The sequence below is a fragment of the Rhynchophorus ferrugineus genome, unplaced genomic scaffold (genome assembly GCF_030347505.1).
Source record: "Rhynchophorus ferrugineus isolate W39M unplaced genomic scaffold, kcgeb_rfMv2 rfM2, whole genome shotgun sequence".
Lineage (NCBI taxonomy): Eukaryota > Metazoa > Arthropoda > Insecta > Coleoptera > Curculionidae > Rhynchophorus > Rhynchophorus ferrugineus.
Genome location: NW_027472581.1, coordinates 89193583 through 89211209, shown reverse-complemented (window position 1 = coordinate 89211209; position 17627 = coordinate 89193583). Strand labels below are relative to the sequence as shown.

General features: G+C 32.2%; 1 protein-coding gene across 1 annotated transcript in view; it reads right to left on the bottom strand.

Moving 5' to 3' along the window:
* The window catches only part of LOC143191610 (uncharacterized), a 49609-nt gene extending 31982 nt beyond the window's left edge, over window positions 1–17627 (bottom strand). The window contains exon 1 of the mRNA XM_076396861.1: window positions 16761–17627. Coding sequence (XP_076252976.1) covers window positions 16761–17077 — 317 coding nt within the window. The 5' untranslated portion in view covers window positions 17078–17627. The remainder of the gene's footprint in view (window positions 1–16760) is intronic.

Below are 17627 nucleotides of genomic sequence, written 5' to 3'. Positions count from 1 at the left end.
ATATGGGGTTGCACTATAATTTCTAACCAACTAGTAATTCAACGCACCCAAAAATGTTCTACGATTAATTGCCAATCCTTATCGCTAATCAACGAAGAAGAAGCCGTGACCTCGAAATTAAATGTATTTACGAACTTATCTAAGATTTGCCGTAAAATATGAAAGAAGATTACTAATTCACAGCAAAGTGGAAGTAATATAACTACTGAACATATTTATGATTAAAAAATTATATCGGCTAAATGGTGACTGCGATTCGCTATCCAACTTTCGCCCATTTCTAAGGCATTTTTTCATGACGAATATTGTTTTTAAGATATTGAATCGTTTGGCTCTGATTCACATAAACTTTTGATTTTAAAAAACCTCCGACGAAAAAGTCTAGTGCTGTTAAATCCGGAAGCCTGGCTGGCCATGCCCAATCGCCACTTCGCGAAATGCTGAAACCACATGTCCTCTAGTCCTTTCTCTTCCATTTCAGGCACATAAAAATTTCGAATCATGTCTTGGTACCGTTCAACAGTCACAATAACTGAATCACCTTGGTCATTTAAAAAAAAAGGACCACTGATGTTTTCCGGCATGAAAACCACACCATACAATTGTTTTTACTGAACTCTGTTATCTCATCCAATTAAAATGCCTCAGATTGCAATCCTGCAGTCAATTTAACCTGATTCGTAGTGCCATAGTAATTGTTGACCTGAATGCTACAACACAACAATTGTGTTCAATACTTCAATGAGTTTTTACAAGTATTCTAGTTCTATGACCAAGAAAGTGTTAATCTTAGCCAGGGTCTGGTGGTTTAACCTATTACCCTTTTATTACTTTTCTTCTATGAGTTACTAAATATAACTTTTGCGAAAGCCAATGGATATTATATACTGCCTGAGATCAATAATATAATAAGTGTACATATTTAGACATATAAATCACTACATAGTATAAAACAAAGTCGCCTTTTCTGTCCCTATATCCCTATGTACGCTTAAATCTTTAAAACTACGCAACGGATTTTGATGCGTTTTTTTTCAATAGATAGAGTGATTCAAGAGGAAGGTTTATATGTATAATACATGCATAATATACTAAGGCAACATTGCTAATTTTAGAGGTTTCTAAAGTGATGTCGTAAATTAACCTATTTTTTTAGGCTTATTTAGCAATTAGCAAAAACGCTGCCTAACCCTACGAGTTAGATCAAATTAATGTACTACAGTATTGTACACCATAAAAAGGTCTACAAAAAAGTCCGCGATGGTATATGTTTATCTTTTAGGGATAACCCACATTTACCATTTTTATTGTTTACTTTTTACGTGAGAAAATGGCTTATTTACGAAGCTATTTTAAGCAATACGGCATTAATCCTTATCGAATTAATTCTTAAATACAGTGTGCAATTAATATAGATCAATATGGTTCCTTACAGCATGTAAATTAAACAAATATTTTCGGAGATATTACAAATTTAAAATTTGCGTTTAAAAATGTGTAATGTAATAAAAATTGTATGAATTTAGATATTCCAAAGATAGCAGGAAATCTTCATAGTAAGTATAGGGGAAGAGGAATTGTTTTACTCCAAATTTAATGCGTGCAGGCCAAGGGCAGTAATGAATGAACCAAAAATACTGGATCGATTTTAATCATGTTTTCATTGAGTGACATAGGCATATATATTTTATGCCCGTGCAAAGTCGGAGCGGGCCGCTATGTTTTTATATACAACGTTCATATTTTTTCTGTAGTGTATTTAATTTAGTATCAGCATTGCACCCGTGCGAAGCCGGGGCGGGTCGCTAGTAAACATATAAAGAAAGCACTGATAAATATCAGTGCTACATATATAACAAATACACATTAAACAATACACACACAATAAACAACAAATACACTATGTTGCGTCGCAACACATATTTACATATTTTGTAGTCGAGATTTTGCTTACGAAACCTATCGAGTGCTATTTTTTTCAATTAAGGTCGCTAAATGTATTTTTGTTCAAATGTAATTTGAAGCCATAAATACTTGAAATACTAACAGCAAAATATATCACACTTAGGTATTTCAAATTCAAATTACACATTACATTTTCAGATGTAATTGAGTTACAAATACAATAAGCACATATTTGTATTTCAATTACGTATTTTAGTTTATAAAATATGCAATTTACACCAGTTGTATTCTTTCAATTTTGTTCAACATTTTAACTTCTTTAAACACCACAAGAATTAAAATAATCACAGATATATTTCACATATAATCACGAGCCATTTATTGGGAGTCATATTTCTGCGGAATCAAATCGATTAAATAAATATGAATAACATATTAACGGCTCTGTCCGTAAAATATCCAATATAATCGGTTACGGTTCTGTTTGGTTAAAAGTCCCACCGTCAAAAGGACAAAAATAAACGTGCCATTATATCAGCGGCCGTTGCGTTACAAGAAAATGAGAATTTAAAAAGAATATGGCGATCTATTTTTAAAAAACTTTGTAGTCCGGTCGCGTAAGTGAAAAAAAGAGAGTCAACCTTGGAATGAGCGATAATAATTATATTGACATTCCGAAAACTGTCTCAAATACCTAAAAAAATCTCGCATCGGCATCTTATTATATAAAAGGTCAAACTCACAAAATTGGTTTACTGAAAAATCTCGTATTCTATAGCTTTAATGTTATTTCTATCTATTACGAATATTATAAGCAATGAAGTTCTCTACAACTCTTTTGTTATATATTCAACAGTTTTTTAGACAGAATGCGCTGAGCGTCCAGCGGCCTTTTATTTATAGCATAATGAAAGGCCAACCAATAGTCCCAATATATAATAAGTCGTATAAAGTCCATAAATCGTTAAAAATTATATCTATAACAGATCAATTGAAAAGTCCCCGGCATGCTATAGTAAAACACATTATTTTGACAAAATTACTTTTTTTTACTGATTATAGCGACCCTCCAACTTTTCGATACCATTTTTGTAGTAGAATCTGTTCTTTGCTTCAAAATAGGCCTTAGTTTCGGCGATCACCCTTCATTCGACGAACATTTCTTCCCAGCGAGCATTCTTTTGACATCTGAGAACAGGAAATAGTCTCTGGGGCCAAATCTGGAGAATACGCTGGATAAGGAAGCAATTCGAAGCCCGGATTCGTGACATGGTGCATTTTCTTGGTGGAACAGCACTTTCTTGTTACCAAACTTAGCATACCAATTCTTGATGGTTGAATTTCCTGGAGCAGTGTCCGGAAACTCGGTATCAAGCCAAGTTTTTGCTTCAACTTTATTTTTTCACTTCAAAAAGCAATACTTTATCAACACGCGAAATTCCTTTTTATCCATTTTTTTCACAATAACAATAGTTGCTCCACTCAAAATGCTATAATTCACAAACTAATGATCCGACAGCTATCAAATTTATACAGGCATCCTTTGAGGGTTAGGGCTAACTAAAAACATATGGATTTAATTCTAGTAGCGCCATCTATGTGTCAGGTCGGGAACTTTTTAATTGATCTGTTATATACCTAAACCTATCTATCTATTTAAAATATTGTTTTAACTACTATTGCTCAGTTTGTAATAGGTACAAGCAACAAATTATAGCCTGAGCACTGCGCTCTCTCCGCCCTCTGTCTCCAAAATATTTGAATATATAAAAAAATGTAAAAAAAGTCATAGCGATTTTTTTTCTATAATACCTAATAATAAATTCAAATTGTATTAAATATATAGAATGCTAGATTTCTAAAGAAGAATCTTTTAAGGCAACTTTTAGAATGTCAAAATAAAGGTTTATACGAACTTACAGTTTATTATCTCCCATTTCGAGGTGAAAGCCCTAATATGATTGGACTATAGGTGAAATACTTTCAAGGGTCGTATAGATCCATTGATTATTAAAAAAATGGCTCTGAAATTGTTTTTTAAATAAATTGTAACATCATTGTAATTATCCACGTAAACGCCCGCCTACACAACTTACGATTTTCAATAGAATAAGGTCGAATGCAGATTATAGCGGATATTTTTGAATTTTCGAGGTAACATAACGATATTTTTACGTATAGTAGGTTGTTTAATAAGTTTTGTTGTTCGATACACAAATCATGGCTTGATGACTTGAAATATATTTTAAAATACAAGATTGCGGAGAAAGTTTCGCAGTAATTCCTTTACTCAAGAGAGTTTCGGAAAGAGCTTCGAAAGTGGAGACCCAAAAAGGTCGTTTTCATACTAGTTTGATTATTTATTTCTGGGGAAGGGAAAATTACAGTGCAAGGTTATCAAAAATGGTGCCACATTTGTTACTGGTGAGGGCTTAAATGGATGTCATTGGCAGAATTGGTTTGCTCAAGTACCAAGTGTCAGTCTTTAAATATCCCCATCAACTCAGGTGCCTCCTTTATATGTACTCTTGCAGTAATTTAATATTGAAATATTTTCTTTTTTTTACTTTCTTCTTGTCGATCTTGTTACACCCATATTATACCTTGACTCTTCTGAGGTATTCCATTTATGGTACTCGTATCGTATTTCTTTCTCTTTTTGGCAATAACCACATCTCGCAATCGAATAGTACGATTGGTTTGCAAATTGCTTTGTTGAATTTGCTATATATAGATAAAATCAGTTTTTGCCTCGATATGTAACAACGGATGAAACATGGCTCCATCATTTCACTCCGAAGTCCAATCGACAGTCATCCGAGTGGACTGCACATGACGAACCCGCTCCAAAGCGTGGGAAAACGTAACAGTCGTCCGGCAAGGTTATGGCGTCTGTATTTTGGGATGCGCATGGAATAATTTTGATTGACTACCTTTTAAAATGAAGAACCATCAACAGCGACTATTACATAGCGTTATTGGACTGTTTGAATCGCCGAAAAACGGCCGCATTTGAAAAAAAAAGAAAGTGCTGCATCACCGCACACAAGCACCGTGTCACAAGTCAGTGAAAACGACGGCAAAAATCCATCCATCCAGCGTATTCTCTAAATCTGGCCCCCAGCGACTATGTCCTGTTCTCAGATCTCAAAAGAATGCTCGCTGGGAAGAAATGTTCGTCGAATGAAGAGGTGATCGCCGAAACTGAGGCCTATTTTGAAACGAAATCAAATCCTACTACAACAATGGTATCGAAAAGTTGGAGGGTTGCTATAATTAGTGTTTCAGCCTTGAAGGGAATTATGTTGAATAAAAAAAACTAATTTTGCCAAATCGATGTGTTCATACTGATGTATTAATCCCGTACTCACCTTGCCTGCCTTGAGTACCCATGCAAGTACAACAGAACAGTAGTTATAAATTAATTTGTTGGTTCTTGGCCAATTAAAATATAAAGACCATTGTGTGTAGCGATTTCAAAATGTTATGCATGTTGCTTGGACAATAAGCTACTTTTACAAATTCCCTTGCTTTTTGTGTTCATGGCATAGCAAATACTGAACAAATCATTGGTCTGAAAACAAATGGTCAAATAGTCTCAAAGTTGGTGGAAAGGACACCCTCTAAGAAACATTGGTTCCTCCACATAAAGTTATTTTGCCACTACTGTCTATAAAGTTGAGATTGATGAAGCAATTTGTAAAATACTTCCCAAAGATGGAGTCTTCATTACTTCAAATACATAGTTTCAAATTTTTCAGGCCTCTCGAAGACAGTGGTGAACGAAGATGGTATCGTAGGTACCAGATATTGGACGGTTTATGGCTGATCAAACAGCAGGGGGATTGCTTTTAAGTTCATAGAGAAACTTTTACACTATTATAAATAGCCTAACTAACATATAAACAAATCGTCAAAAGAATGCTAAAAGCATTTCAAGCTTTAAGTTGCCTAATAACTCTAAAAGTTCACTTTCTCCATCACCAGCTCTCTCAGGACACAGAGATGAAGATATCTAGGAAAATAGAGCGTACCAAATGGAGTAAGCAAAAATGTACAATGAGGAGTCTCCCTAGGAAAAGAAATTGTTTATTTTTCATGTTTATTCTCTTTTATTTCAATGCAGTAATTCGTCAAAGAACATATTGTTGTATGACTAAAATATAATCATTTTTGGATTCAGAATACTCAAAAATATAAAGATTACGTCATGAAACCTAAACAACTCTTAGACATTTGTTTTGCAGACCTATTTTATCGTCCTAATTGAATAACATTATAATAGAAAAAAAAGGTTATAAAAAACGAGATATAAAGCGGATATTGTCTCTGTCTCTGCGCATAAAATAAATTATTCAAGATCTAAGTATATCCGAAATTTATTTTTTTAATGCGCAAAAATAAAATTGATTTATTTAAAAAACCGTAAACAGTTGCTAAGTATAAAAACGAATAAATGTGATCAATGTTTATATGACGTCTTACAATGATAGATATTCGGACGAAAGACATTATGCTGCAATGCTATTTGGGCATTTAAAGGCACCTTTTAATTAATTATCTTAGTTACGTGTATAGCTATAATAAAATTGCTATGTATATTGTCTTATTTATAAAAGAAATAATTGGATGGAAATAATAGTATTTCTAATATCGCAACCTTCACCATTTCGTCGTTATTAATTGTATTTTAGTAGATATTTATTTCTATTCACCTAATATTTTACACATACGTTAGGTTATATAAATAAATGAGTACTAACTTCACGGACGTAGACAGGCACAATTTATAGTAAAGACCCTATTATTTTTCAATATATCATGTATCAATATTTATAGATGTAAGTTTATTTAATATTATACTGAATACGTGAATTTCAGACAATTATTTTTGGCTATACAAATAGATTACGATGTTTTTTCAAGAAACGTCCTATAATATTGTTGATAAATTTCAAATAAATCACCGAAAGATATTTGTAGAGACAAATTGTATAAACTAACTCATTTTTTGGTTTATTGTAATTAATTTATATATTACGATTTTTATAGCTATATGTTTGATCGTGAATTATTGTTTTATTTCATTATTAAATAAATATATCATACATTTCCATATTAAGCGAGCCCGAATTTGAATAATATTAACACATCTACACATTCTGAAGTCTATATAAATGTTTTTTAATTAATTACATTTTACATTAGCTATACTGATACAGATTTACAAAATAATGTTAATACTGTTCTGTTGTGCTTGAATTAATAGACAAGTAAGGCGAGTACAGGCTGGATGTAAATCCTTAGAACTAAACTACTTAAGCTAAAGTTGAGAATACACTTATACACTATACAAGTTTCGAGGTTTCGTTCGTTTCAATCTTCTGATTTCCTGCGTGTTATCCAGTAAGTATATTGCTACACTTTTCATATTTTTTATGTTTTAAAGATTCTTTTTCACCATTGAGGGTTTATCTAAACTGGACCTAAGAATAGTGTGGTCACGTAAAATTATATTTTACACTTTTTGCAGAGAAAAAAAAATAATGTGCCCGCTTTATCGGAAGGTATACACAGCTGTGAAAGAAAAATCCGACATCTGAAAATTCATCACAATATAGATTAACAAAATTCGAGAATAACAAGAATCGTCTGTTTTCTTTCTTTTCTTACAAAATATATAGTTTCTAGAAATCGCAATATTGATCTAATTTGGTGTCTGGTGATGAAAAAGAAAGCAAAAAATATTATTTTTGCTTAAGGACTGTCATTAATTGATATGGTTCTGGAGACATGTTATATCATTAAATTGAAGGCAATTCTAAAGGTTTTTCTGCGAATTTAGATTATTTAGATGGTATTGGTTTCTGATTAATTTCAGGTCTCATTAGTAAATGAATTTCTTAACAAAACACTAACAGAAAATTACAGGTAATAAATACATTAATTACTATATCAATAGTTAAAGTAAATATTGCATAGAATATTAAAAGTTATTATAAAATAGTTTCATATAATTTTAACTGGAATGCTTGGGATATTAGACAAAGTTGAAAGCAATAGATACATGAAATCTGTTAAGCTTAGAACAATGCAATTTTAATTATGTCGGAAATTTGGATAAATATAAGTATATAAAAGAAGTAGTGAAAATATGCAGGATTTAAAATGAATCTTACTACATAATTTACATAGATGGAGCATATAAGACAAAGAGAAGAAAATACGATTTATTATCAGTACATTTGTAAACATTTTAAAGCATTGATAAATATTAAGTTGTTTAATAGTTAATGCTATAAAACATTACAGCTGTCTTCTTTACTATTTTCACTCCTTTAACACAGAATGAGTTGACCCGTTAAGTGAAGAAAAGATCATTTATACTATCTATTTTTTAATGAATTTATGGGTGCGTACATATATATAATAGGACAAATACAATGATATTATATTAACTAATAAAACATTCATTAGATCAGAGTTCAAGAATTCAGTAGAATTCCTTACCAAACCATTTATCGGCGAATAAACTCTCAGTGATTGTTAATTAGTTAAATAATATAGATATGTGTGTTTATACAGACTGTGTGTTACACTTTCCCCGATGTACGGATATTTTAAACTGTCGGCGATAAATATATCTTAGAATTTCGAACATTTTCCTGTATTATTTTTACTAGGAATAACCTTTAAAATGTTCACGAAGTGATGAAAAACGTAAGACTCAATTTAAAAAATATATAAAATAATCACGTAGAAATTCTGTGACTTGACTGTTTCATATTTCAGTATGCTATACAGTAAAAAATGACTGAAAGTTAACTATTTTAATTATCCATTTATTCATTTTTCCATAGTTTTCTACAAACTATAACATCTATTATTCTACATTTCTCTAATTTCTACAAGATAATAAGCCATAAAACACTGTTATTGTTACCTAAACGTAATAAAATCGTGATGCTGAAACGTCACAATCTCAGATTAGTCTCATGATTAGTTTAGTAACTAGTAATGAGTAACTCAATTATTACAAACGGAAATTTATTATTTTGTGGTTTTGACCATCGAATTTAACAGTTAAGTTTTATTTTTTACAGATTTATTAATACTTGTTTACATTGATACTTATTATTTTCACCAACATAACAAAATATATGTATTAAAATACTCAACAGAACAATTCTATTTTCTTCTTTTAACAATTCTCTATTTTTTTCTATTGAAAGGAAATCGTTTACATGTTTTATACCTAATAATATAACATATTTCTTCTTCACGCTGTAGTTTTCAAAATGGATCAGACTTACACAACAAAGTGCTAATTAAAAAGATCTATTAGAGAACATCCAAAATCTAGGTGATTTCCTGCAGCTTTGTGAACTGACCTACTCTAACCAAGCATAAATATAGATCATATCACAGGTTTAACTAAATTAAACGTCTAGTTTGAGCTGACATTTAAATGTGTTAAGAGGTCAAAATCATTAGACATGACGTCGTGACATGGTATGAGAGTCACCACATTTTTCGAAATAAAAATATACGTGGTGTATTCGTTTTGGTAAATCCAGGTGGTTCGCTTTGTTGGTGTCCTTGATAAAATGACATAAAAAGATTATAAAAATGAGCGCAGAAAGTATGAGAGTATATGTTTTTAATATTGTTTTGGATATACGTTTCAACTGTGCATAATTATGTTACTAATAGGTTGATTGAGCAATCAATTTAAAACACTGTTTTCTATGTAATCATTTGAAGATCGAGAGCCGTCACAAGTAGCTATATAAATGGGTATAAAGCTTCGTTTTACTAGTTGAGTTTTTGCTAAAGCCTGAATCTCTTTCATGGCCAAAATAAAAGTCACAATGTTATGCATTATGTGGGGTCAGTCTGTAAAATTTATCTAATAATAGCTAGCACCAATTTTGCAATTTCGTTGATTAGTAAACAGCAAGAATTTCAAATATTGGCGATTTGTTATCAGCGTTACATATTTTTTCTTTCGTAATATCTCGTCATTTAAACGGTGAGTTATTGATATCATTCGAATCACTGATTCGAAGTCTTTAAAATCTTAAAGTTCACCGTCACTTTTTCCGTTTTGTTTTGAACCTATTTGGTTACTAACATATTTTAATTATATTTTAAGCTTTTGTAATAGAAACCCCAATATTATGAACTAAGAATTACGTTTATTAAATTACTACTATATAACTGCTATATAACTATTAAGTTAGTTAGTCTATTAATTATCCCTGGGTCCATGGTATCATCCAATTTCATATCCTTTGCAGATAAAGCTTCCTAGCGATTGATACAATGCAATGATACAAAAAAAAATAGTGTTCGACCATTATGATTTCTATTTATTGCAGCACTACTGCAAATATTTCTCATTTTGTCGCTTAATTTACAAGAATATATATTTTCCTTGGGTTGCAGTTTCCAGCTGAAAGAATTCGAGGAAATCTTAGAGGGAGTAAAACTGAGAAGTCCTCATCAAAGCACAAGTGTCATGTAACGTCAATGCATATGAAGGTGAAAATATATGTTCAGTTATATCCTTAAATGTAGCACAAGCCATTGATAAAATATGGTATGACGTCCGTGTTCATAAGCTACTGTACTACAATGTTACTAAAACAGCACACTGAAATATTGAAATTTTACGTTAGATCCAGAATGTTTAGAGTCAAACAAAAGGGAAGCCTACTCTACAATAAAAGAAGCTAAAGCAGGTCTACCACAAGAAAGTGTATTGGAGCCGGTTATTTACCTACTCTATACATATGATACTTCACAAATAGAAAGGAGCATGATGGCAGCATTTGCTGATAATACTGCGATAGTGCCTGTCGGAGACAGTAGTGAAAAAGCTATACGAAAATTATAACAGTCAAGTTACAAGCACAAATAACAATAAATATTACTATCACTTCATATAGTAACAATGCTAAGTATCTCGGAATGAGTCTTGATGCAAAACTTTGCTGGAAGGAACGTGCAAAACAGAAAAGGAAATAACTGGAGTTAAAATTTAGGAGGATGTATTGGTTGAATTGAAATAAAATCACAATTATCAGTACATTGTAAATGTTCAGCGAAAAATAATATATATAGACAATAGACTTCCTTACTACAGAAATAATTGCTTACACATTTTCAGACGTTTAGACACCGGCTGTCAGTCAGGAAATGAAAAGGATTACAAAAGACTCCATTCTCATATCAATAGTCTCATTTTACCAACGACGGTTGTATCTGAACTGGATCTACGGTTCAACGTGGGCCCCGACTGTCCTCGGCATTAAGCCTACCGACTGGCGAGTGACTAACTTAGAAATCATCCCAGAAGACATCCGGTCTTACCCAGCCTGGTTACTGGCATGACTGGGATAATATTCCTTGTTATTTTGCAGTCTTACCAAGAACAATCACAAATATTAAACAATCACAAACATAAATGTACGATCATACTCCAGCGGGATACGAACTCGCGACTATCGCTACAGTAGGTGGACCGTCCTGTCGCCTTTACCGCTGCGCCAACCAAGCCGGCTATTTAAGTTATTGTGAAAACAAATTATCGGTTAATTGGCAGCGGCTTATATTTATGTAATACGTAGGTAATTTAAAAAATCTAATGCAAATGAAGCGTAGTTGCACCTTGTTACAAAACTTTAACATTTCTTTCATCGCAGTTTTACGCTAAGACCGTCAAAGCTTCTTTGTCACCTAAAAAATATTTCCTCTTTTTCACTAAAAGTTAAGGAATCTCGTAAGATATTATTTTGACTATCGGTTTAAGCTAATTGCTTCTATTAACGAACGTATTCTGTTAGTTGAACAGACCTCTTTTCTTTCGGTCATTTGAATATCTATACTAGTATATAACTAATATATAACCAACAAATAACAACCCTTGCTACAAACAGACAACATACTAAAAGTTCGAATGATAACTTGCTATAATGAAAACGATAAAAATAGTTTTTTTTGAAGATTGAAAAAAAAAATAGCGAAGAATCGACCAAACCAAAAATTACAAGCTATTCCACGAAATGAAATGATACTTAATATAAGTAATATTGTTTTAAAAACGCATATTTGCAGTGTTTACTTCATTCCAGGAAAACACCAGGTCTATGTTTTTGTGCCAACTCTTTGTTCCCACACTGCCCACCTAAAAAATGAGATATTTGTGCCCCATGGTTGAATGTCTATATTTTATAAATAATACCGAAGATATGTGATATGGTGGTTATATTTAATTTTACGGTCTCAAGCTGACCTCGATTTTACATATTCAGAAATGTTTACGACCATAGAAACATTTTTTTCGCATATTGCTTGTCATCGAACGGATACAAAGTGGCTATTTATTTAAAAAATGAGATCCTATGCATGAGTTTTGAATTTATTTTTGGTACCTTGGTATATTTTACTTTTTTATTTGGATAAACTAACCTACGATATTAAACCAATTTTGTTTATTTGTTATATCACACTTCAATTTGTAAAATTAATGTATTTCTCTTATTCTGTTATAATTTCGCCAACATAACCAAGACTTGCGCGAGAGAATTACTAAAGTTAGAGTAAGATGCTGTACAAGTTCGTGTGGTTTGGATCTAGTAGGCTCATGTTTTAAGGTGATATCTTGAATACCTTCGTAAGTCCATTTGATTTTGAGGTTATCGTGCAACTCTTCGGTGGTTATGTAAAGACAAGCACTGGCAAATAATTGAGAAGATTTCTTTTGGCAACCAGTTGGATTACCAGTCGGTTTGACGTTTTAGTGCAACCCTATATTTACGCTCTCCAATTAGGGGTTTATAATTAACTAATAAACCAACCTCTTTGATTTTAGGCCAAATTCAAAAGCCTTCGATAAAGTTTGGCATAAAGGCCTTGTTTCTAAACTACAGAAAATGTTACCAAAACAACACATCGAACTATTAACAAGAGTTAAACAAGAAGAAGCTTACTCTACAATAAAAGAAGCTAAAACAAGTATACCGCAAGGAAGTGCACTGGGCCAATGCTTTATCTACTCTACGCTTTTGATATACCACAAATGGAGAATGTTACGTTGGCTACATTTGCTGATGATACTACGATTATAGCTGTCGGAGACAATAGTGAAGAAGCCTAACGAAAACTACAACAAGCAACTGATAATATAAATAATTGGACACAAGCTTGCAAAATAAAAATTAACAAAAATATATCTGTGCATGTGCAGTTCGCCTACAATCACACCGTACAAGCACCAATAACATTAAATAATACTATCATTCTATATAGCAACAACGCTAAATATCTCGGAATGAATCTAGATGCAAAACTTCGCTGGAAGGAACATATAAAGAAGAAAATAAAAAACTGGAATTGAAATATAGTAAAATATATTGACTAATTGAAAGAAAGTCATAATTATCAGTACATAATAAATTGATATTATATAAGCAAATATTGAAACCTATATGGACAAACGGAGTTCAATTATGGGGATGTTCTGCAAAGAGTAACATAAACAAAATACATTAAGGGCAATTTAAAAAATTATTGGTGTTATTTCTTGGGATAATTTACATATATTTTAATGTGTTAATATTGATATATACAGAAATGTATTATTTTATTAATATTATCTATTAGATACACTTCTGATCTTATATTACAAACACTGTGAAAAAAAGTTTTAGTAATATATCATTTTTAAATTAGTAATTTTACTCTATTATGAGACTAACATGATTAATATATTGTGGTCACAGGGATATCACTAGTCATAATAAATTGCAATGCATTGCCCATTGAGCAGATTATTGAACTACCAAGGGTAAGAAAAATAAGAAAGAATAGTCGAAAACCACGTCATTTTGATCTTATATCTACGTGTCTTTTCCGACTTTCTTCAATTATTCTCGCTAATATAATAAATACAAGGAGGAAGGGTTTTTTGTCCTACACACGCGAATAACCTCCTCCATATGCCTTTCACATTATTTAAAATAAAGTTGTCGAATATTGCCGAGCAGTAAGATGACTTTATAGGGCCCCTTTCACAGTAGTTCTTTATTTAAATTGGTAGGCCCATCAGTTAATTTTTTTTTGGTTCCTTGCCGATGCCACAAAATGAAGAGCATTTAAGTTCATCCGCCGACTTGGTTGGCACAGTGATAAAGGCGGTCCTCCTACTGTTGCGATAGTGGCGGGTTCGAATCCTGCCGGGGCAAGGCCCTAAATTTATATTTCTGATTGTCCTAGTCAAGAGTGTAAAATCCAACAAGGAAAATGATCTCAGTCACGCTTCAAAATGGTCCCAGTAACCAGGCTGGATAAAACCGGAGGTCTTTTGGGATGATTTCTAAGTTGGTGACTCGCCAGTCGTTAGGCTTAAGGCCGAGGATTGTGGTTAGGAGCCCACCTTAAACTGTAGTACCAGTCCAAATAAATCCTCTTTGGTAAAAAAGAGATTTTAATATAAATACAAAGAAAAGTTCATCCAGCATTATTTTGGGCATTTGAGCTGTTTTATAGTCAGTTTTTGTAATGAGAACCACAATTTTTCATCTAAAGAGCAACATTATTGACGTATATCACTAGAGAATTTCTTCAAACAAATCAGGGAAGGTAAATAATATATAAGGTAAATATATAACCGTAGTTTCGAGTATATAAACAATAAATAAAAATTCGCGGAAACATTGTTTTGTCAAAAAGATAAACAAGAATTAACCTCTTCAGAATTACTGTCGTATTTATAAAAATCTTCAAATGAATGAAATTATTTAACGAGCGAAATGATTCTTATCAGATATGACTAAACGATTTATCGACGACACTTTCTAATAATAGATCGGAATCAAAACGCATTCAAATTTTAAAGCGCTTGATATAGAAAACAATATAAAAACAGCTTTATCACGTGCTTTGTAGTTTATTTTTAACCCAGTTGTTTTTTAAAGAAAATCGCACTTTATGTTTTTTTTTTAATCGCACAAGTATGGAGTCTGACGATATAATACTAATGAATTAGTTGCTTGTCCATATTCTGATCATTTCTTAATTTCAACAAGGCCTTTATTAGGAAATATTACCATAATATATATTATTTAAAATATTTCCTATCATTACAACTTCTTTCTCATCTTATATAGGCGTATATGGCGACGAAAAACAAAAGAGGTATTTTTTTTACTATATTTTACTGATATTTTTACTATTTGATGTCCGAATATTTAGTAATAGTAAAAAAATAGTAAATATCGTTCTTGTTAGAGTCAAATTTTACTAGTTTAATCATCATCCCAATTGTCTTGGAATCATAATTTTGGGAAAAACGTTCGAATCCGCGGCTATCGCAACAGTAGGGTGACCGTCCCATCGCCTTTACCACCGCGCCACCAAGTCGGCTATTTTCAGAACTGTAACAACTTGGGCGCATTAAATATAAGTATATATGATCTTTCTTTACCTTTATGTTATGTTATAAACATAAATATGGAATAATAAATGAGGTAAAACATATATGTTTATTAAAATAATTAAGAATATATAAATTAGAGAATATATGAATGAAACAATTTTGAATAATTATGATTAACACAATTCAAAATTGTTTATTCACAAAATTCACAATTTATATATATATATATATATATATATATATATATATATATATATATATATATATATATACAAATATATATATAATGGAAAGATGATCAGGAAATATAAAACTATCTCAAAAATGAATATATACGTATTCTTTTGTTGATATATTTATCGACCCCAAATCATTTACCTGTGTGTGTAAAAGAATGTTGAACATTCATTAGTGTGAAATATTTTGATGTACTTGCCAAGCTTTTGTTCAATTGGCTATTTTAAAATAAAAAATCCACTTAGCATTAGTTACTTTAAATTTTTTGCGTCTAGATTTTACCGATAGTTTCATTTATTGTTAAAGTGCATTACATCTAATATAATAAATTTTATATATCACCGAAAGCGTCATTAACAATATTGAGATAGTTATATTTAGGGGGCATATCAGATATTTTTACTCTAACACTGTTGCGTAGATATTGTATATGCGATTGTACACAAAAATAATTTGATACTTTATGTATTAATTATTAATATATTGATATTTTTTCTTACCCATGTTTAAAAAGAATGTTTAAAAGATTCCGACGATTTTAATGCCATAATTTTGACACAGAAGATACTAAAACATCATATTTGAGATGGTAACGGCAAGTTAGTATATCAAAATACAAATATTGGACCACACTGGGTGGGAAGTTTTATTCGTAGTACACTCCAGGCTTAGTTTCATCCAACTATCACATTTTCGCATCGATGGGATAAGCACAAGAGCAGCACTACCTTGATTTCAAATAATTTAAAAAATTGTTCACTAAATGTTGTAAACAAAATGTTTAGAATCAAATGGATCATAATTTAAATAAATACAGTTTAACGATCAATTGTAAATAACGTGTTTTTTAACGAGAAAATCCTGAATGTAATTACCGACACATCTGGTACACTGTAGTAAATATGCATTCTTTTGTTTTCTTACTTTCAGTTAAAATTTCTAATGAATTTATTTAGGTCACAATTTTTTTGTTGATTGTAGTCTTTAAAATATAGTAAAATAAAAGGCTAGAACTTTAATTGATGTTTCGTATTGTGTTTCATCGGTTATTTTTATTAGGTCTCCTTAGGATTCTAAAATAAACACAGCAATTAAATGTACCATCGCTTTATCCGTCAATCGTAACCAATCATATGACCTCTGCCAAATATAAATGCGATACACACTCAATACGTACCAATAACCGAAAAAATTCGATATCGTCGAACAATCAGCCTCCATGCCGGCTTCGAACTGACACTCTTCCGCTCCGGAGACACTTATTCCAGATTCGGTCAACGCGGTGGCCGTATTCAGCCTTCGTACGTCCAAAGTGGCTTCCATGTCACTGTTGCTATTAGCTGGACTGAAAGAATCGGGACTGTAAACGCCGGTGTCTTCGGAATCGGTGGACGTCTCACTCAGTTCTTCATCGTCGTCGAGTTCTTCGCGAGTTTCCATGCCGGTAGTACCGCCACCACGTCCCTTCCCGAAGATATTCTTTACGAAACTCATTGCTGGCCGAAGAGGAACGGAATTTGCGTTCGAAAATTTCGAAAAACTTGCCGTCACAACTAGAAAACAGTTTGGCGTTTATTTCGTACGCGCTATTTGCAGATCGATGGCACGCGGCATTTCGAACGCTACGTATAGCTGGCCGGCTTGGTGTTTCTATTCGTTTTTAAATTTAGATCGGCTCTGGAAAAATCATTTTCTATATCGGTTTCTTTCTGTTTTTAATCTCGACCATAGTTTCGGACCGTTTCGGACACCGTCAACGCCGACCGATGGCATTTAACGAACGATGCTCTGGTGCGGATGCGTAGTTTTTCGTCGTGGGGCCGTAGATTCGAAAGTTTTAAGCCCTATTTTGAGAGACGCTCGTCCAAGAACCGCTTCAAATTTACGCGGTTTACGATATGACGTTGTATTTTGGGTGATTGGACCGCTATTTATATCGGATTCGGACTGATTTTGGAGTTTAGTACTCCAATTAATTTATATATAACTTTATACATACACGAGTCGGAATATTTACTGCCTGTAGTGGCTGAAGAGTGACTGT